Source organism: Dipodomys merriami, unplaced genomic scaffold (assembly GCF_024711535.1).
Source record: "Dipodomys merriami isolate MVZ:Mamm:240054 unplaced genomic scaffold, mDipMer1.0.p SCAF_11, whole genome shotgun sequence".
Taxonomy (NCBI): Eukaryota; Metazoa; Chordata; class Mammalia; order Rodentia; family Heteromyidae; genus Dipodomys; species Dipodomys merriami.
The window spans coordinates 19,662,661-19,684,660 of NW_027202382.1; the positions used below are offsets into that span (position 1 = coordinate 19,662,661).

General features: G+C 36.4%; 1 protein-coding gene across 5 annotated transcripts in view; it reads left to right on the forward strand.

Annotated features, from left to right (window-relative positions):
* Invs (inversin) overlaps positions 1–22,000 on the forward strand; it is a 103,384-nt gene that overhangs the window by 2,450 nt on the left and 78,934 nt on the right. For 4 of the 5 annotated variants that reach the window (XM_070010760.1, XM_070010746.1, XM_070010740.1 and 1 more), the window contains 2 exons: positions 636–765; positions 16,189–16,355. In XM_070010760.1, coding sequence (XP_069866861.1) covers positions 660–765; positions 16,189–16,355 — 273 coding nt within the window. In that variant the 5' untranslated portion in view covers positions 636–659. Of the gene's footprint in view, positions 1–635; positions 766–16,188; positions 16,356–22,000 lie in introns of those variants that run through there. The other variant, XM_070010767.1, reaches the window with a different exon arrangement.

A 22,000-nucleotide genomic window follows, 5' to 3' on the forward strand; every position in this document is an offset into this window, starting at 1 on the left:
GAGAAAAAGAACTAGGTACCTTTTAATTTAGTGTTTAAATCTAATTAACTGACCTGATAATTAAGTTTACATCAAACCTTTTTCTGGGTTGATCAATAAGTTGATTCCAGGCATCAATTTTAATATCTAGTAGTCCATGGTATCCTACCTTTTTTTTTGGGGGGGGGGGTCAGTCATGGGGCTTAAACTCTGGGCCTGAGTGCTGTCCCTGAGCTCTTCAGCTCAATGCTAGTGCTCTACCACTTGAGCCACAGCACCACTTCCTGTTTTCTGAGTGGTTTATTGGAGATAAGAGTCTCACAGACTTTTCCTGCCCAGGCTGGTTTTGAACCATGATCCTCAGATCTCAGCCTCCTGAGTAGCTAGGGTTACAGGCGTGAGCCACCGGCACCTGGCTATCCTACCAGTATTAACTTAGAAGTCACTGTGACTTTTGAACCCTGTGCCTAATGTTAAATTTACAAAGGTCATCTAATTTCCCACATTATGGAAATTCAAGGACTATGGATGTAGATTTTCCCTAATCCTAATCAAATATTTCTAGTAAATAATGTTTATACGTGCCTATTTGGAACTAATGAGAAGATATCATAAGTGTTTCCTCCATAAACTTTTTGTCTGAATCATTATTTCAGGTTGATCCAGTTGTTGAGCAGACTATGAGCAGACCAGAGAATCTGCTCTCTACTGGTTCCTCATTAGCATCACAAGTTCATGCTGCTGCAGTTAATGGAGATAAAGGTGCTCTTCAGAGGCTCATAATAGGTAAGCAGTCCCCTTAGAGTTAGAAACCATGAATGCAACTGTTTGTCCTAAGGAAGTTGTATCATATTAGTTTAGATTTGCAATGTACTTACCTATTTTAATGGAAATATATTAGTATTTATTCTAGGACTTGAACAAGAAAGAAATTTAAGTACTGACTTAAAAATATGCATTAGGATTGAGTGGAACGGACTTAAAAAATTTCTATGTATTTGGCACTGACTCTAGATAGGGAACTCATTTGGTCTAGGTTTGTGACTCAAATTACTTGCCAAGCATTAAGTAGTGCCACAGGTTGTATGGTTAACGTCACCTAAGAAGAGAGTGTTAAATCATCTTTATAGTACCAGGGATCTAGTATGAAGATAGCTGATAATGATTTAGTATTTAAGATAGAGTACACTCAAGGTACTACTACTTATACATAAATTCATGATTTAAAATTGTTTCAGTGTTCTCACTGTCATTTATATGTATATATGATATCCAGAAGTCCAATGTAGAGGGTCCTGAAGGAGAGAATAAAATAGGGGGAAGGTAATATTTAATAGTAGAATGGTTGCCAGGTGTCCCTAGCTCATGCCTAGAATCCTAGCTACTGAAGGGTCTGAGATCTGAGGATTAAAATCAACCCATGCAGACAAATCCAAAACTCTTACCTCCAATTAATGGGCAAAAAGCCATAAGTAGAGGTGTGGCTCAAATAATTGAGTGACAGCCTTGAGTGTAAAAAGCCAAGTATGGGGCTGGGAAGGTGGCTCAGTGATGGAGTGCTTGCCTTGCATGCATGAGGCCTTGGGACCACATAAGCAGAAAAAGCTGGAAGTGGCGCTGTGGCTCAAGTGGTAGAGCACTAGCCTTGAGCTAAAGTACCCAAGCCCAGAGTTCAGGCCCCACCAAAAACAAACAAAAAAAAAAAAACAAGCATATGCACAGTTCCCTGAGTTCAAGTCCTAGTATTTGCACAAAAATAAAAGGATAGGATGGCTAAGAATTTTTCCGAGTTCTAAAAAATATAATTCTAACATTCACAAGCCCTAACAAGAATAAATAAAATAAAAATATATATTATCTATAGTCTTCATGTATGCCAGTGTCTGGTGACATCATGACTGACAACTTGGGCTGCAAAATGAAGTCCAGTCTACTTGAACTTTCACACTTGTTAGCATTTGTTTTCACCTTACTTTTCTAGTTTCACCCGGAGCTTCTGTCTATGTACCCTAACTCTAATGAGGCAAGAGGCAGTTCTGTTTCTCAGTACTTTTCTCTACATCTTTTTCTTCTGCTTCTACTTTACCTTTTCTACTAAACAAACTGTGAAACCTCTTCTCATCCTTAGATTCAAAACTATGTGCCATATACTCTGAAGATTTCTCTTCGTTTCCAGAGACAAAGTCTTTTTTTTTTTTTTTTGGTCCAGTCGTGGGGCCTGAACTCTGGGCCTGGGCGCTGTCCCTCAGCTCTTCAGCTCAAGGCTAGTGCTCCACCACTTGAGCCTCAGCGCCACTTCCGGCTTTTTTCTTTTTGCTTATGTGGTGCTGAGGAATGGAACCCAGGGCCTCAGGCATGCAAGGCAAGCGCTCTACCACTGAGCCACCTTTCCAGCCCCAGAGACAAAGTCTTTATTTCACCTCAGCTGCTACATTCACAATTCCTCCCTGGAACTGACATTTCTCAGAGGCTCCACAGAAGGCGTGTGAACATCCATTCCATCCCTCAGTTAAAAGGCTTTCACTTCCAGCTCACTCACTAAGGAGAAGCAATAATTTCTCATCTTCACTGAAACTTCCATTCTCTTCTCCAGTTTTGAGCATTTCCCCCTGATGAATACTGAAATTATTCCTCCTTCTACCAAAGCCCATTCTTCCATACAAATTCTGTATTCTATCCTCTCAGAATTTTTCAAGAAATCTACTATATTTTTTTAAATTATTTATTTATTTATTTTTTGTCAGTCATGGGGCTTGAACTCAGGGCCTAGGCACTGTCTCTGAGCTTTTTTCAATCAAGGCTAGTGTGCTACCACTTTGAGCCACAGTACCACTTCTGGTTTTCTGGTGGTTAATTGGAGATAGGAGTCTCATGGACTTTCTTGCTCTGGCTGGCTTTGAACTCAGATCTCAGCCTCCTGAGTAGCTAGGATTACAGGTGTGAACCACCAGCGCCAAGTTGAAATTTGCTATATTTTTAAATTTCTGACCACTGCATCTTCAACCTTTTATCTCATTCTTCTAAATTCTATTAACATTTGACTTTCTCTGTTGTCTCCACTGTTTCTAAAATCCCTTCCCTGTTCCTTCATCCCCTGAATGTAAAGCCGTATCTTACAACTATGTTGGTATACAGCTGAACTGCCCCAACTGCAATTTAAAGAAGATATAAGTACAGTATATTTAATTTTCATTAGAACAAAGATATATCGGCAGTCCAAGATGGATAGACAACAACACTTCATAAAATTGGACAAGGTTGCTGGTGGAACTTGATTACCATTCTCAAAATCAATATGGCTTTCATCTCTAGGTCAGTGGAAGATACTATATTTGTAGTCAAAGCCCAAATAACAGAGAGTACAGAGAAAGCCGTTTCTTATTAAGGGAAGTACAAGTGCCCTAACTTAGGCAAAGGGTCACATCGTGGATAAAAGAGGCTAAACACCCGTCTTTCTGAAGGTGGTGTCATACCTAGGCAAACCTCCAGAGGAAAACTAATAGAATAGAATGATAATTGTCACCAAAAACCTACCACCCAAACCAAACCTTATGAGCCATCTTCACCCATTGTCTCCACTTTTTCACCTTAACCACTTCTTTATTAAAAGAAACAAGATAGATGTATATATACTTCTTATTTTGAGGCATACATATAGACATTGAACATAAACATGTAACTTAATATGCAAATATAAAGCAAACATCCATCTGACCAACACCTAAGTCAAAGCACAGAAAATTATCCTCTGAAGTCCCTCGTGCAGTCTTCCTTTCTCCCCTTTTGCTTTGTTTGCCCCCCCCTTTATTTTTGAGTGCTGTGTCAAACCTACAGCTTTGCACATGTTAAGCAGCATACCACTGATAAACACTCCAACCTCTTCTTAGCTTTTATGGTTGACATTATATTGTTGTTTTACTCTCTTAAGTATATATCCTTAAACACTAGAACTTAGTTTTGCCTTTCTTTTAGTTTCTTCTCTTTACTAAATATCCCATCTCTGCTTAGGCTGAAAATATAAATATATGTATATGTATGTGTATATATATCATATATGTTATATTGATATAATGTAATATATTATATAATATAACTACATATGATATATAAACATATGTGATATAATGTAAATATATATACACACATCCATATATACTCATATATACATATATACACATATATGAGGGTATATATGGATGTGTGTATATATTTATATAATTTCTCTGCTTAAAATTCATTGCTTCCATTGCTAAGAATAAAATTTATATCATTTCTTTGCTTAAAACTCTTCCATTACTTCCAGTTCTAATAGTAAAAATTTTTTATGTCAACAAAAAACTTTAATAATCAGGACAAATCTGTGATGTACATACATGTTATTGTTCCCATTTTGCAGAAAGCAAGGACAGTATGAGCAAGTAATATATCCAACAAATTACCAAAATAAATCTGTGAATAAATGTGCCAGATAATCATGACACAGTTCTACATCTTTGTAAACGTATTCATTTTTTCCTGCTGCTGGCATTACTTTTTAAAGATAGTATTTAAGGAGTATAATATCTGGCCAGTAAGCTTCCCTAAATACAACTGAATGAATTTGGATAAATCTATCCACCAATAGAATCACCACCACATATAAGATTTGTTCAGGATATTTTCTTTATCTCTGTAAGATTTTTTCTTTGCAATTTTTTTATTGTAAAGATACTGTACACAGAGGGGTTATAGTTACATGAGTAGGTTAATGAGTACATTTCCTATCAAGCATTGTTACCCCTCCTTTGATTTTCCCCCACCATCACTTCCCTTCCCACTTCCCCAACTCCTCCCCCCCACCCCGACATTGTAAAGTTTATTTCATTGTCACAGTGGGTCAACCTGCATCCCTACTTAAGCATTTTGTTATACCCTTTCCCCTCCCCAAATTGCAAAAATGTTTATACAAGATGCAAAACACTATAATCAAATACAGTGAAAACAGGGGTTGTACCGTGGGGGAAAAACATACAAAAGAAACAAAAGAGGGCTGGGAAGGTGGCTCAGTGGTAGAGCACTTGCCTTGCATGCCTGAGGCCCTGGGTTCGATTCCTCAGCACCACATAAGAAAAAAGAAAAAAGCCGGAAGTGGCGCTTTGTCTCAAGTGGTAGAACACTAACCTTGAGCTGAAGAGCTGAGGGACAGCGCCCAGGCCCAGAGTTCAGGCCCCATGACCGGACCCCAAAAAAAAAAAAAAAAAGAATCACATAGTGTAATATAAGTACATTACAAAAAATAGAAAGAAAAAACCCCTTGTGTCTGTGTCTTGGGGTACATTTTGCTTAACATTATCTAATATGGTCATATGTAAATAGCTTTTGACCTACTCTGTTGTAAACATGTACTAGACATTGAAAACAAGGGAAACTATGGGACCTATGTTTCTTTGGGCCTGGCTTACTTCACTTAATATAATTTTTTCCAAGTCTTTCCATTTCCTAACAAATGAGGAAATGTCATTCTTTCTGATGGAGGCATAGAATTCCATTATATATATATATATATATATATATATATATATATATATATATATATGTATACATATAAAAATTATATATATATATATATATTCCACATTTTCTTGATCCATTCATCTACTGAGGGGCATTTGGGTTGGTTTCATATCTTAGCTATGGTGAATAATGCTGCAATAAACATGGTTGTGCTGGTAGCTTTGGTATGTCCTTGTTTGTGATCATTTACAAGACTATGTGTGCCTCCTTCTTTTCCAATGTCATCCTTACTTCTCACTACTCCTTTCCTAGGGAAACTTGATTTCTTTTTGTTTTTCAAACCTGCGAGGCCTTTTGCCATCCCAAGGATTTTTCCTGACATGCTGTTCTCCCATTCTCTGTCTTACTAACTCTTAGTCACCTAGTCTCCACTCTATGGTTACTTCTTGAAAGATACCAGTAGAACTTGTCTCAGATTAAATAACTGTATAATTATGTGAATGCCTGTTGTTTTTTGGAGAGAGGGGGTTGATGCCAGTCCTGGGGTTTGAACTTAAGGCCTGTTTCTGAGCTTATTTGCTCAAAGCTACTGCTTTACCACTTGAGCCACAACTCCACTTCCAGCTTTTTTTTGGTAGTTAATTGGAGATCAAAGTCTCACAGATTTTCCTGGACTGGCTCTGAATCATGATCCTCAGATCTCAGTCTCCTGAGTAGTAGGATTACATGAATAAACCACTGGCATTCAGCTGTATAATATTTAATGTCTCTTACATAAGCTGGTGGATGCTATGGGAGTAGGCTGGGTCTACATCACTGCATTGTTATGCTTTGCACACAGTGGCACATGAGAAATATTTGTCGACGGAATTAATTAATAGCATAATCACTTTTTCAAGTACTTTTCTCTTGGGATTGGGAAGGTTGCTCAGTGGTAGAATGCTTGCCTCACATGCATGAGGCCCTGGGTTGGATTCCTCAGCAGCACATAAACAGAAAAAGCCTTCAGAAGTGGGTGCTGTGGCTCAAGTGGTAGAGTGCTGTCTTTTAGAGCTGAGGGATAGCGCCCAGGCCCAGAGTTCAAGCTCCACGACTAACAAAAAAATAAATAAAAATAAAGTACTTTCTCTCTTGCTATTCTATAATTATTTTGATGACCAGAGCTAAAAGTTAATTGAGTTGAATTAAACTGAATTGAACAGTTGATTGTGATTAAATTCCATTAGAACCAAAAATTTAAATCAGAAAGTCTTGAGGAAAAGAACCCATATATAATTAATTTCTGAAAAATAAAACCTTTAAACAAAACAAAATAAGCAATATGTTTCTTTCTTTCTTTTCTTTTTTCTTTTTTTTTTTTTCTTTTTTTTTGCCGGTTGTGGGGCTTGAACTCTGGGCCTAGGCTCTGTACCTCAGCTCTTCAGCTCACGGCAAGTTCTCTACCACTTGAGCCACAGCGCCACTTCCAGCTTTTTGGGCTTAATGTAGTGCTGAAGGAATCAAACCCAGGGCCTCAAGCATGCAAGACAAGTGCTCTACTACTGAGCCACCTTCCCAGCCCAAGCAATATGTTATAAATTAAAAACACACCCATTTAGTCATATCAGTTAACTAATGTGCTTCATTGTAAAATGGGAAAGCTTTCCTATCACTTTATAATCTCAAAGAGAAAATCCTTAAGAATCAAAAAGCAATCATGATGTGGAGCCAGTATAAAGCTGATAAATGATTGACTATTTTCTTGTGTTTTCCATCACCTGGTCTAAGGAACTCCTAGCTCATTACTGACTGAGGGAACAATCTTATCCTTAGGACTGTGCTATTGTGTCTTCTGTGCAGATACCTTTGCTTGGTGGCATTTCCAATACATGCTGTTCATATTGACACAATAAAAAAATTCATCCATGTATTTTACTTAGCATGTGTTGATGGTTTTTAAATATGTGCTATATCTCTTTTCTGAGCAAGTAATAGAGTACTACAGATGAATTATTTTTTTCCTGAATCTTTGTTCACCAACTACTCAGTGAATTCATTCACTTTAGCATTTTCTGTTTTCCTTTCTCTGTTTCCATGGAGAAGTATGTCAGTGATGTGTTGGATTCCATGGAAACGGATGACTGTCTCTTTCTACATACACAACTAATTAAATCGAACACTTACTGAGCTGCCCATTGTCCTGGCGGAGAACTGAAGAGGCTTTCTCTGAATGAAGCATCATTTCAGAAGCAGCTCATAGTGGTTAACCTAAGTCAGTGGACTAATGTTCTAACATTATCCCCTGCTTCCTAGATTCAGATGGGTTAGAGTTTAGTTCTGGATGCTAAAAACATAAACATACAGTAAAATCTTTATATGCCATAGTTACCATTTATAGCTTTTCCTCTTAAAATGAAATTCAGATGATGTTTTTGAATACCAGAGATGTAATTGATGATAGAATTGAATGAACTTGTGTGTGTGTGTGTGTGTGTGTGTGTGTGTGTGTGTGTGTGTGTGTGTGTGTGTGTGTGTGTGTGTGTGTGTGTGTGCGCGCGTGTGCGCGCGCGCGCTGATCTGGGGGCTGGAACTCAGGGCCTGGGTATTGTCTATGAGATTTTGTGCTCAAGGCTAGCACTCTACCACTTGAGTCAAAACTCTACTTCCAGCTTTTGATGGTTAATTGGAAATAAGAGTCTCACTGATTTTTGTGCCTGGGCTGGCTTGGACCACCATCCTCAGAGCTCAGCCTCCTGAGTAGCTAGAATTACAAGGCATGATTCATCCATACCTGGCTGAGTGGCTTCTTTATAGCACTGTGCTGTGTAGTCTAATAGAAAGGGTATGGGTTGTAGAGTCAGGTAAATGTACACATACAATTCTAGTTTTCCTTAATAAAGGAAATTGGGTATTCCTGGCTAGTCACTTTATGTTTTTTGAGTTTCCATTTCCTTATCTAAAGTAAAGGTTGTATTTTATTTGTGTGAGAATTAAATAACATAATCGATACAAAATATTACCATAGCACCTGACATTTAGTAGACAATAGGTAGCACCTTATTACTCTTGTTACATCAGGTTGGACTCAGAGTAAAAGTAAAATAATTAAGTCTCCAATCATTTCACAGTTATCTCAGAATGAAAAAGCACTAAATGCTACAACAATTAGTTGTAGCATACTGTTTTCTTTGTGAAAACCAAATAAAATGATCTAAAAGTATGTGCAATGTATTCATTGCTGCTAACAGATTTGAGTTTCTTTCCACTGATGTAGTAACCAGGCAGCTCCAGTCCAATGTTGCCATAACATCTATTACATTGTCCATGTTCTGAGCAAGCTTAATCTGTCTTGATTAATTTTCTTCCCTATTTTATTTTTTTTCTTTCCTATTTTTATAACATTTTCCCCAACAATAGACATGACAGTAAACTCCACAAATGACAGAGTTCAAGCCACTATTTTAGGTACTTCTTCCTTTACCTTAACCCTTAAGCTTTAAATCTTAGGGCTAGTAAATGTTTTATAGATGGCTTTCTTATGTACACATGTTTACAAATAGATACTCAGACCTCTGTATCTGTGTAATCTCTAGTTTACACATTCACAGTTTCAATCAACTGCAGATTAAAAATATTCAGAATGACTTTTATATTGGACATGTACAGACTTTTTCTTGCCATTGTTTCCTGAGCAATATAGTATAGCTATTTGTATAGTATTTATATCTTTTTTAAATTTTATTTTATTGTAAGGGTGATGTACAGAGAGATTACATTTGCGTAAGTAAGGTAATTAGTACATTTCTTGTCCAATATTGTTAACCCCCTCCTCATTTGTGTATCTTACTAGATATTATAAGTTATCTAAAGAGAACTTCAGGTATATGGGAAAGAAGATGTAACACACAAATACTCTGCCATTATATCAAAGACTGAGCATCTCTAGCTTTAGGAGTCTGGATGGTCTAGAACCAATTCCCTATGAATACCAAGAGGTGACTATTTTAACATGTATTTGCGTACATAAAAGTAACTAATAAAATAAGCCTACATTCCTAAAATAAGGTTTTATGTACCAGTTGTTGTATTATGTCAAAATTCGCTAGTCCATTTAATAATGAAAATGTTTTAGGTACTCTTAGTAATTTCATTTTATAGGTGAAGAAACAAATACAAAGAAATTAAATAACTTGTTTAATGCACTACAGTACTGACTGAAGGCAAGAGGTCTGACTCTAGGGTGTATAAATAATGAATCTATGGAATATATTGGTAAATATTTATGTACACATGTGTACTTTCCTCTTTATAAGTAGAGAATAAGAAAGAACTGATTAGGCTTGAAACTTAAATGATAAACTGAATAGTTATCTAGATTAGATTTGAGAGTGTGTATGTGTTCTGATGTGCATATATACACATGCATGCGTTATAGACTATTTTGTCAATGTGCTAATGCATGTAGCTCTCAGAAAAAAAATTGGATATATAAGATTATAAATTGATATATAAGATGATAAAGGAGCCAGTTATGTTGAAATAACTTTACCAAATAATTTGAAATTAATATATACCAATGTATATGAAATTAAAACAATATATAACAACATATATGCCTTTGTTTGTTTGTTTGTTTGTTTTTGCTGGTCCTGGGGCGTGAACTCAGGACCTGGACTCTGTCCCTGAAGTTCCCTATGCTCAAGGCTAGCGCTCTACCACTGGAGCCACAGTGCCACTTCTGTTATTTTCTGTTTATGTGGTACTGAAAAATTGAACCCAGGGCTTCGTGCATGCTAGGCAAGCACTCTACCACTAAGCCACATTCCCAGTCTGTATGCCATAATTTTTAAGAAAAATACATTAAGGGCTGGGAATGTGGCTTAGTGGTAGAGTGCTTGCCTAGCATGCACAAAGCCCTGACTTTGATTCCTCAGCCCCACATAAATAGAAAATGCCAGAAATGGCTCTGTGGCTCAAGTGGTAGAGTGCTAGCCTTGAGCAAAAGAAGCTCAGGGAAACAGTGCTCAGGCCCTGAGTTAAAGCCCCAGGACTGGCAAAGAAGAAAGGGAGGAAGGAAGGAAGGGAGGGAGGGAGGGATGGAGAAAAGGAAGGGAAGGAAGGAAGGAAAGAAAAAAGGAAAAATACATAACAAGATTTATAACAGTCTAACAATAATAATTTTGGTATAATCATGAATGCATATTATATTGTAAGTAAAGTACAGCAATTAGAATGGGAAAATATATTTGTAAAATATAGTAATATCTCACATAAGTCCAAATTATAGTATGTCCCTTGTTATCATTATTTTCACTTTATGTTGGGGCATCGAAACTCAGAAGTTAAGGAATTTAGTTGTACAGCTAATAATTGGTGGAGCTGAAACTCAAACCAGGTTATTTGAGATAAATTGTTCTTTCCTTTGTTTCTCTGTGGTCTCTCTAGCAGGAAGCAAATATGTTTTTAAAATGATAACAAATGCCTTCCCACAATGTTCACAGTATGATGAAGCAGGCGAAATAAATGTACCTTGATGTCACATAAAGGTATATTTTAGAATAAGTAACAGCATGTCAGTAGACATCCTATTTGTGTTGGACAGTGTGGTGGTATAGTTACTTGATTAGCACAACTGTCATTGCTAGTGACATTTGTTTCCTTTAACTACAGCCAGAACTCTGGCTTCTGCACATTAACCCATTAACCATTCAGATTCTTCTGCTTCAACTAGCCTTAAAATAACTGAATGCAATCAAGCAGCAGCTTTCCATCAGGGTTACATCAGTTCAGCGTACTGATTTGTGTTCAGACAGAGCACATACAGAATGCAAACATAGTTAAACAAGCACCAATTGGTCATGGATTACAGGCCATCTCCACAGTTGCCAGAATAATTAAAACAACACAGCACACTAGCCAGCTGCTTTTTAATAAACTGCCCCTGACAAGAATGTGAATTCAAATGCACTGCCCTCCAGTGGATATTGGTTTCTGTCATAAACCTTATATTTGTACAACATGTTGCAGATATGAAAAGCTTGCTAGTAGTAAGTTACTGTATTTGATCTTCAAAATAAGCTATCGTATAGACGTGGTAAGTATTAGCCAAATGTTATAATTGAAGATGATAAGAAAAGGGATTAACATAGAATGATAAAGGCATAGACTTCTCTCACTTACTCTCTTTTGGCCAGGAAGCCCAAAACTGATGATATTCTCTTTATGCAGAGAATAGCTAGAAACACCCTACCTTTGCCCTTATGCCATTCCAGGTCCTTTAGTGAGGCCAAATGTTGCTTTTTCTAGCAATGCATAGGGGATATATACTTCTACTTTCCTCAAATAGACAGCTTTTGCCTTATAGGCACCAGATATTGAATGCTGGTGACAAAACCCAATTAAATCCCCTCTTCTGGGAAATACAAATACTAGTTACTCAAAAGCAAAGTCTGTCAAGGATTGAAGTGAAGGCTTGAAGTTTTCCTAGATCACTGGAGACTTGGAAAGAAGCAGCAACTGGCCTAAAATTCTCTGTCCTGGGAAGTAGAGTCACCTCCTAGCCCCATAGTACTGATTTTGCCTTGACCCTGAACTTTATTGATTAGGATTATCTCTAGGTTTGATGATTGCATCCATTTCTCTGCATTTATTAGAAACATAATTCCCAAATCTTCTCTCTTACTACTATTTCCAAGTCAACATCATGTTTTAAGGGGAAATTATAATACTATTATTCTTGTCTTGCTAATGCCAGCTACTACTCTGTACATAACACAAATACGACACTAGTAGAGAGTGCCCTTTACTCATAAGGAAGAACTAGAGACTTAACTTGCTATAATGTATTCTCTAATACAAGTCAAGAAAAGGAATGTGCTTCACCACATTTCAGCTCCACAGTGTTTTAAATAAGTTTAAATAGTTTAAAATAATACCTTACCTATAAATGCAGTGGTAGGGCCTTTGGAATCTTCTAAACTAGATATCAGAGAGAATAATACCTAGTAAAGTTGTGCCACTCAGAAGCCTTGTGCATTGAAAATTTTATTACCAGATACATTGATTCAAATGCAGTATCTACTTCTAACTTCAAGATTCTGAAAAAGAATACTTGCTTCCTCTAGGAGTTTTACACAACCTGTATTAGTAAGGCTCTTTCCGTTTCAAGTGCAATGACTGTTCTTCTTTTATTACTATTACTTGAGGAACTGTATATTAGCAAAGTAAGTTGTCTGAAGAAGGTATTAAGTCTCTCTGTGTAGTATTTATCCAAGATTAAAATATATATTGATGAGGGTTTTTTGTTTTTGTTTTTGTTTTTTTTGCCAGTCCTGGGGCTTGAACTCAGTGCTTGGGTACTGTCCCTGAGCTTCTTTGTTTCTTTGTACTTTTGAGCCACAGCACCACTTCCAGCTTTTTTTTTTTTTTTTTGAGTAGTTTTTATTGGAGATAAGAGCCTCACGAGGGTTTATCTGCCCAGGCTGGCTTTGAACTCTGATCCTCAGTTGATCAGTACTTTTAAGAACTAATTAATCACTAGTTTCACGCACAAAACACCCCAGGCACACATGCAACATGTTTTTGTGTTTGTTTGTTTTTTAATCCAGCATTGGTATTTACTCTAAGAAAACATTTCATTTATCTGTATGTTCTTCTCCCATTAGCAGAGTTCAGGCCAAATCAGCTTGCAAATAAACTGTCTTACCTCATGCTCAATATATGTGTAATATGTTAAACTAATTTGTTAGCATCTCATCATTATCTTTGACAAAGCAGGGAAAAAAAAATTTTTGTGTGCTGATTCTGGGGCTTGGACTCAGAACATTTGCATTGTCCCTGAGTTTTTGTGCTCAAGGCTAGTGCTTTACCACTTGAGCCACAACTCCACTTCTGGCTTTTTGGTAGTTAATTGGAGATAAGAGTCTCACAGACTTTTCTGCCCAAGCTGGCTTTCAATAGTGATCCTCAAATCTCAATCTCCTGAGTTGCTAAGGGTTAGTCCATTGTTCCCCTGTTAGCCAAAATTTTTTTCACTTGTGTATGACATACTATGGCATCTTTTGTTGTTTGGTTTTCCTTCTTTCATGTACAATTACTTGTTTTTGAAGAATATACAATCATATAAGATAAAGAATAGGTCTGGCCTACCCAGAAAACCACCTTATGATTCTTCCCTGAACCCAGCCTCTAGGAAGCACTAGTCAAATTTCTGCCCCAAGAGTTTTCACTTTTCCAGAATGCCATAGAAATGCCGTGCACCGTGAACCCTTTGTTTTCAGCTTTTTTTTTTTTTTTTTGGGTCCGGTCGTGGGGCCTGAACTCTGGGCCTGGGCACTGTCCCTCAGCTCTTCAGCTCAAGGCTAGAGCTCTACCACTTGAGCCACAGAGCCACTTCCGGCTTTTTTCTTTTTGCTTATGTGGTGCTGAGGAATCGAACCCAGGGCCTCATGCATGCAAGGCACGCACTCTACCACTGAGCCATCTTCCCAGCCCCGCAGCTTTTATTTTTTTTAATTGGTGTATATTAATTGAGCAAAGGGATTTCATTGTTATATTTCTAAATATGCATATAAAGTACTTGGATCATACTCACCCCTTCTAATACTCTTTATCTCCCCTTACCCCCTTTATGTATGTATATAGGACTGACTTCTCACAATTCGCAGAAGGCATTCGATACTTTTCTGTGTTGTTTGAAAAATCAGAATTAATTCCTTTTTATTAATGAGCAGTATCCAATTGGAATGTTTCCAGATTTTAGGAATTATGACTCAAACTAGCATAGATATCCACAGAATAGGTTGTGTGAATATAAGCTTTCATGCTTTTATTTTGCCTTAATAAATAGGAACTAGGCAAAAGTTTATTAGGCATGTGGTAAGTATATATTTGAGTTAGTACGAAAAGTCACAAAGTTTCTTATTTACCATTCAGCAATCTCACCAGTAATACCTGCAAGTTCTAGTGGTTGTACATCATCATCAGTATTTGACATTCTCAGGTTTGCTTTGGGTTTGATTTTCATCCAGCTATTCAAGTCAATGAGTAATAGCAGCACATTCTAAATTGAAATTACATTTCTCTGTATATTAGTTATGGTGTATGTCTTTTCATATGCTTATTTAGTGAAATGTCTATTCAAAACTTTTGCCCATATTTAATTCCATTGTCTGTCTTTTTATTAATCAGCGTAGGAGTTCTTTACTCTGGAAAGAAGGTGTTATCAGATTGGTATTTGGCAAATATTTTCTCTCAGTTTGCTGCTTGTCATTTTATTTTCTAATGATATTTTTCAAACAAAAGATTTTTAATTTGGATGAAATCCAATTTATTTATTAATTTGTTCAGAAATTTTTCTTTTGTATCATATTCAAATCTTTCCCAAGATTGCAAAGATTTTCACCCTTGTTTGCTTGTAGAAGTTTTATATGATTACAGATTTTTACATTAAAATCTGTAGTTTATTTTAAGTACTTTTTATATACTGTGCTATTATGGACTAAAGTACTGTACCCCACTACCCCACTCCTATATTCATATGCTGAAATCTGAACTCTCCTCCATGTTAAAATAAGAGGTGATGTCTTTTGGAGATAATTAGGTTATGAGGATGGAGCTCCCATGAATAAAATTAGTGCCCTTATCAAGTGGGGACCCCAGAAAGCACTCTAGCTCTCTTTTGTCACTGTAGAAAAATAAAATGGAATTGGCAATCTGCAATCCAGAAGCGGGCCCTCACCAGAACTTGACCATGCCAACATCCTGATTTTATATTTCCAGATTCTAGAATTACTTAACATAAATTTCTGTAATTTCTAAGCCACCCTGTCTTTTGTTCCTTTGTTATAGCAGCACAAACTGAGTAGGTTAGCTGAAAATATAGGTAGAAACGTTTTGGGTTGTTGTTTGCTTCTGCATATGAATGTAAACACTTATTCTACAATTGACACTATCTGATGACAAAAGAATGGAGTTAAAACAAGACTAAGTTCTATAGCTCAAAAGCTTGTTCAAAGCCCAGGGCTAGTGGCTCATGCCTGTAATCCTAGCTACTCTGGAGGTTGAGATCTGTAGATCATGTGGATCTGTGGATCAAAGCCACACTGGACAGAAAAGTCTGTGAGACTCATCTCCAATAAACCACCAGAAAACTGGAAGTGGCACTGTGGCTCAAGTAGTAAAGCACTAGCCTTGAGCTAAAGAGCTCAGGTACAGTGTCCAGGCCCAGAATTTAAGACCCACAACCGACAAAAAAAAAAGAGTTTATTCAACATAAAAATAGGAGAGTCATCCAGGCACCAGTGGCTCATTCCTCTAATCCTAGCTACACAGGAGGCTGGGATCTGAGGGGCACAATTCAAAGCCAGCAGAAGAAGGAAAGTCTGTAAGACTCTTCAGTTAACTACCAGAAAACTGGAAGTGGCTCTGTTGGTAGAGCGCTCACCTTGATCTGAAGAGCTGAGGGACAGCGCCCAAGCCGAGTTCAAGCCCCATGACCAGAAAAAAAAAAAAAAGGAGTCATCAGTATGTTTGAAACCTAGTTCTACCTCCTACCTTCATTGTGAACAAAGATACTTCTCTATAATCCAGGTCTACCTGGATAATGTCTACCTCACAGGAAAAGTAAAAATAAAATAACTCATTTAACGCATTTGGCACGTTGTTTAATAAATTTAGTTTTTACTTGTATTAGCCATGACAAGAATAATCAAGTATCATTGTTTCTTATACTTACAGGAAATGCTTCTTTTAAAGACAAAGAAGACCAATTTGGGAGAACACCACTTATGTATTGTGTGTTGGCAGACAGATTAGACTGTGCAGATGCTCTGTTAAAGGCAGGAGCAGATGTCAATAAGACTGATCACAGCCAGAGAACAGCCCTCCATCTTGCAGCTCAAAAGGTAAGAAGTAAAATTACCTTGAAGAGTAACATCTTATATAGCATCTATTAGTAGATTAATAGAACTATAAAATAAACAGATCATAAAGTTAGGTTTCATATTTCCCCAAAACCAGTCTTTAAACTGCAGCATAAAGGATAATACATATAATTTATCAAGGTTCCTTTAAGAGCAGGTTTAGTGAGGGAAAGGAAATATATAAAATTTTAGTAGTCCTTGTGTTTAAATTTCAGAAGTGTGTGTGTAAATTTTTATACTTTCACTCTTTTTTTTCCCCCAATCCTGGAGCTTGCAGTCAGTGCCCAGGCACTGTCTCTGAGGGTGTGTGTGTGTGTGTGTGTGTGTGTGTGTGTGTGTGTGTGTGTGTGTGTGTGTGTGTGTGTGTGTGTGTGTGTGTGTGTGTGTGTGTGTGTGTGTGTGTGTGTGTGTGTGTGTGTGTGTGTGTGTGTGTGTGTGTGTGTGTGTGTGTGTGTGTTTTCCCAAGGCTAGTACTCTACCACTTGAACAACCACTCACTTCACTTCCAGCTTTTTGGTGGTTAGTTGTAGACAAGAGTCTCATGGATTTTTCATGCATGGGCTAGCTTCAATTTGTGATCTTTAGATTTCAGCCTCCTGAATATCTAGGATCTATATAGGTGTAGGCCACCACTGCCTGGCATAAATATTACATTTTACAATAAAAAAATTGCAGTCTCTTGAAATATGTAACATTAAGAATAGAAAGAAAAATTTCTGAATACTTTCAGTCTTTTAAAAATCTAAAATTATTTTGTTGATATAATAATATTAAGTTTTTAAAGATCTCAGATTTTCACAATTAAATACCTGACAAAGATAAAATGAAAAGGTTCTAAATTAAAAACTTCTGAAAGCTATTTTCCTGCTGTAAAATTTTGTTCTAGTACATGGTATTTTTCTTTTTGTTATTTTAGACTTCCATGTTTTGGGGATAAAATGCAGTCAAAATGAATGAGATCCAGCAGAAACTATTAGAGTTATTTCCCATTTTAAAAAGTGGCCAGCTAGAGCTGATTGATTGAAGGCTAGAAAAATAACTTTTCATTAGTTGAACATATAAAAAGGAGGCTGACACTAAGATGTACTATTGAATATGCTAGTTATATGCTATCAGTTAGGTCCGTCAGGTCATTTGCAAAGTTGCTTCTCCTGAATTTGCTTTTCATTATAGTAATTTCTAAAAAAAAAAAAGTCTCTTTCATTTTCAATCTGAGTTTAACTGCTGTTCAAGTATTTATAACCTTTCATCTAGGCTTGTCATATGGTAAGATTATTCACTCAGGAAGGGTAAATCCATTTAGCTTGTTATCATAAAAAAAAAAAAAGAAATAGAAATAAAAAACATTGAGAATGACCCCAATATTAAGAATATGATACCTTTGAAATTTTTCATTTTGGTTCATGTAGATGTTAAACTCAGTTTTTTGGCACCATTTATGTTAGGTTTTTAAAAAGAGGTAGCCGAATAAGAACAGCACCAGCACGCACGTGGTATTAAGGTAAGGGGTAGGTTTATTCAGTAGACCTGCTGGGACCAGGCAAGGTTGGCACTCCACGTGGCTGGGAAAGAGAGAGAGCAAGAAAAGAACAGAGAGTGAGCTAGAATCGAACAGAGAGAGCAAGAAAAGAGCAGCAAGAGCAAGAGCAAGAGCAAGAGAGGAAGAGCAAGAGCAAGAGAGGAAGAGCAAGAGAGAGGTAAGAACAGAGAGAGAGCAGAGAGGAAGAAACGAACAGAGAAAAAAGCTAAACTCAGTTTTTAAAATGTAGATTAGAAGAGTCTAAGATCAAGTAAATTATATGGGAGAGGGTATAAATTGGTGATCTGACACTGGTACATCTTTAGAGAAATAATATGACCCAAGGATTTGACAGAAGGGACATGCACAATCAGACATACAGATGCAATACATTGTTTTCTTTTGTTTTTTGTTCACATTTTGATTTTTAATTACGATCTTAGTAATATCAAATAACAAGTAGAATTATAGTTTATATAGTGGAACTTACATAGTTGGTTTCATGAATAACAAGTTTCAGGTTCTTTCAAAGACTGGATAATTATACTTTTTCCCTTCTTTTCTGTTGCTGTTTGTTCTTACATGCCTGTTAGGAGCAGTAATGTATCTATGACCTTTACTAGCACTAACATAATACCTAGAAAAAGAGTGGTAATAATTCTTTAGATTCTAACCAAAGAATCCTGGGTTTTATGTTTGGTTTTATACTTAAGAAATCGGGGGGGGGGGGGGGCTGGGAAGGTGGCTCAGTGGTAGAGCGCTTGCCTTGCATGCCTGAGGCCCTGGGTTTGATTCCTCAGCACCACATAAGCAAAAAGAAAAAGGCCGAAGTGGTGCTGTGGCTCAAGTAGAGCCACAGCCTTGAGCTGAAGAGTTGAGGGACAGTGCCCAGGCCCAGAGTTCAGGCCCCACAACCAGACCAAAAAAAAAAGAAAAAAGAAATCGGGAAAATTACAGGTTAAGTAGGAGTTAGATGGTAAATGATCTAGAAATAATTTTCAAAGAATATTTGGAGATACTATGTCCAAATCTGTTCTAACCTGTCAAAGACAGACCCACACAGCTCTTTTGAGAAAACATTTTCACCTAAAACTTCTAGGATTCCCCCATATTAATAAAAAAACAAATATGCTCTCACAATGTCAGGTTACCAAACACATAAGGAAATAATCTACCATAAATGAGAGGAATAGAAACAATATATTTCATTTATGAAAAACAGTAGGTATTGGCATCATTAGAGATGCAATATAAATTAACCCTCGAGGGAATATTTATAGGTAAAAAGAATAACAATGAGAAATGAACAAGAGACTTTCATGACTATGCGTCAGTTATGACCATGATTGCTGATTATTTACCTGCCTGCCCACCAGAAATATCTATAACAACTTTGTGAAATACATAATAACAGTGGAGGGTAATAAGAATAATCAACATAGGCAGGATCTAAGAGAATCTAATCATTCAGAGAAGGAAAGTTTGTAAAGTAAGCACCACATTAATCCTGGCTTTTAGCTTTAAGCATTTCTAAACTTCAGTGCAAAAGAATACAACCCTATTAGTCCTATTAGGTTAAAAAATCAAGGTAGGGAACGTGTAGAAGTGCTAGTGGCTGAAACTTGAAGGACAAAATGTTGTAATAAAGAGAACTATGGAGAAGGAACCCCAAAAACCTAGCAGTAAATAACAGCTGGGAGTTAAAAGCTGAACAGTGACTATTTTTAATTATCCTGCCTTTTGTTTCACTTCTAAGTCTTTAATACCTAACAAATTGATTTTTGTGTAGGGATCCATTCTCATTTAAAACATGTGGGTAACAAATTTTGCCAGCACAATTTCATTTTCATCCATACAGTGTTTGTAGTGTCGTGATCTAGGTTTTTGTACTGTATACTATCTATGCCTTTTATTTAATGAAAGATCTAGAGTATTAGGGGGCATTTTGAAATTGGAAGGTTAAAGTTACATAATTAAATATCCATCATGGCAACCTAAACTACCTTGAAAGTGGAAGAAAATGGAGGTATATAAAAAGCTATTATAGTTCAGCTCAATATAGAGAAGTTGGATCAAATAAATATATATTGCAGAGATATAAATATTGATTTAATAAGTATTTGTGTAGTCATGATTATATACCTAGAGAGAATATGAGAAAATGAATCACATGTGTCTGTTGTAGGTAGGGGCTCGTCATACCAATCCCTATTAAATTAATTTCCCTCTGTGTAGTGAACTTTTCTGACAAATTGGAAGTCAGATGTCCTTTTTGAGTATGATCTACCTCTTTTAATTCTGGTATCTGTGATACCAGAATCTGTGAACTCTGAAGTGTGCTATTTGTTTAATTGTTACCATTCATGTATGTGCACCTGGACTCATTTGTTTAACGTAAGTTAAAACTATCTATGATCAGTATTCAATTAGATTATAAAAATGAAAGCTATCACATGGTCAGTTTTATAAATTAGCAACAGGCAAAATATATAAGTAGTGTTTGTTATTATGGACTTATAAAGATTAACTATTCTTGTTACTTATGTTTTGTATATGTGTGTATGTGCACGCACATGCGTGAGAGAGAGAGAGAGAGAGAGAGAGAGAGAGAGAGAGTGAAAGACGGGGGTCCAAACTGTATTGTTATTCGTTCATAGGGCTGTTAGTGGGGAAAACTCATGTTCCCAATAGCATTTTGTGTGTATCTATTTGAGTCCCATTACCTTGCACTGTAATTATTGTTTACTTATCTCTTTTCTTCTTGATGGCACCCTCGGGCAAAAACCTTGTTTCATTTATTTTTTAATCCTCCTAAATCAGCAGTGTCTGACATATGTGTTTGAATGAATTTTATGCTAGTTACACAGAAGGTCATTATTAATACAAATGCTACACATTTTGTTTATTAGAAACATTTATCCAGCTTCAAAATATATCTGTGTGGAAAACTTATTGAACTTCGCTGCTTGGCTCTGACACATATTCACTTCTCTGGAAACAAATTGCTGTTAGTCCAAGAAGCTAGAGAAATGGTACCCATGGGAATAAAATTAATCTCAATATCCTGAACATCTGTGCCTAATTTGTTTTTCTTTTGGTACCTTCAGTGTAATCCAAGAAAGAAATTGGTCATACCTTTTCTGAGCTTCTCACACATAAAAATATATATATCTGATTGTTAGCAGTGTTTTGCTCCAGGGAACCTACTATTTCTGACTTCTACAAATATGGTTATTTATTAATCAGATTTATCTAAAAAATATTTAGAAATTTTACCAAATGTTATTACCTACACATTGTTACTCTTCTGGGAACTTACTAGTTTGCCTTTCAGAGACGACCCACTTTGAAAAATCATCATAGTAAACAAGAAAATTAAAGAAAGCACATTGTGACTATTCTGTGCTTTTTAAAATTCAGGAATAATTTTCAGTTCACTTATGAAGACTATCTTAAATGCTAACTTTCACTTTTTAAGATATGCTGTTTTCATACTAATGGTTTATGAATATAAAATAGAAGGATGTAATATTTCCGCAATATTTTAGGAAAACTAACACCAAATAACACTATTAGGTTTCCTCATTTTGTGCATACACATGCACACACACACACACACACACACACACACACACACACACACACACACACACACACACACACACACTAAAAATCCACTCCCAAGGCCCCTTCAGTTCAGTGATCCTGTATCAATAGCATCAACCATACTCCTTACCACAGTTCCTCAGAGATTTTATCTAGATAACTACCTAAGAAAAACAAGTGCCTCTTTCTGCCAAAAGACATGGGAGAGTGATCAAAGTTTTAACATTCAGTCCTTCTTTTTGAGTTTTTGTTTTGTTTTGTTTGTTGATGGCAATTGAACATGCTAGCTAAGTGTTTATTATTGAGGTACATCCTTAGCCCCAAAGCTTTAATAATAACTCAAACAATCCCAACACCTTTTCAGCAAACAAATGAGTAAATAAATTGTAGTATATTGAGACTACACATGAGAAAATGATGAAATACTGATATATTCAACCCCTTGAGTGAATTTCATAGATATCATTTTGACTGAAAGAATCAGACACTTTTTTTGTTTGTA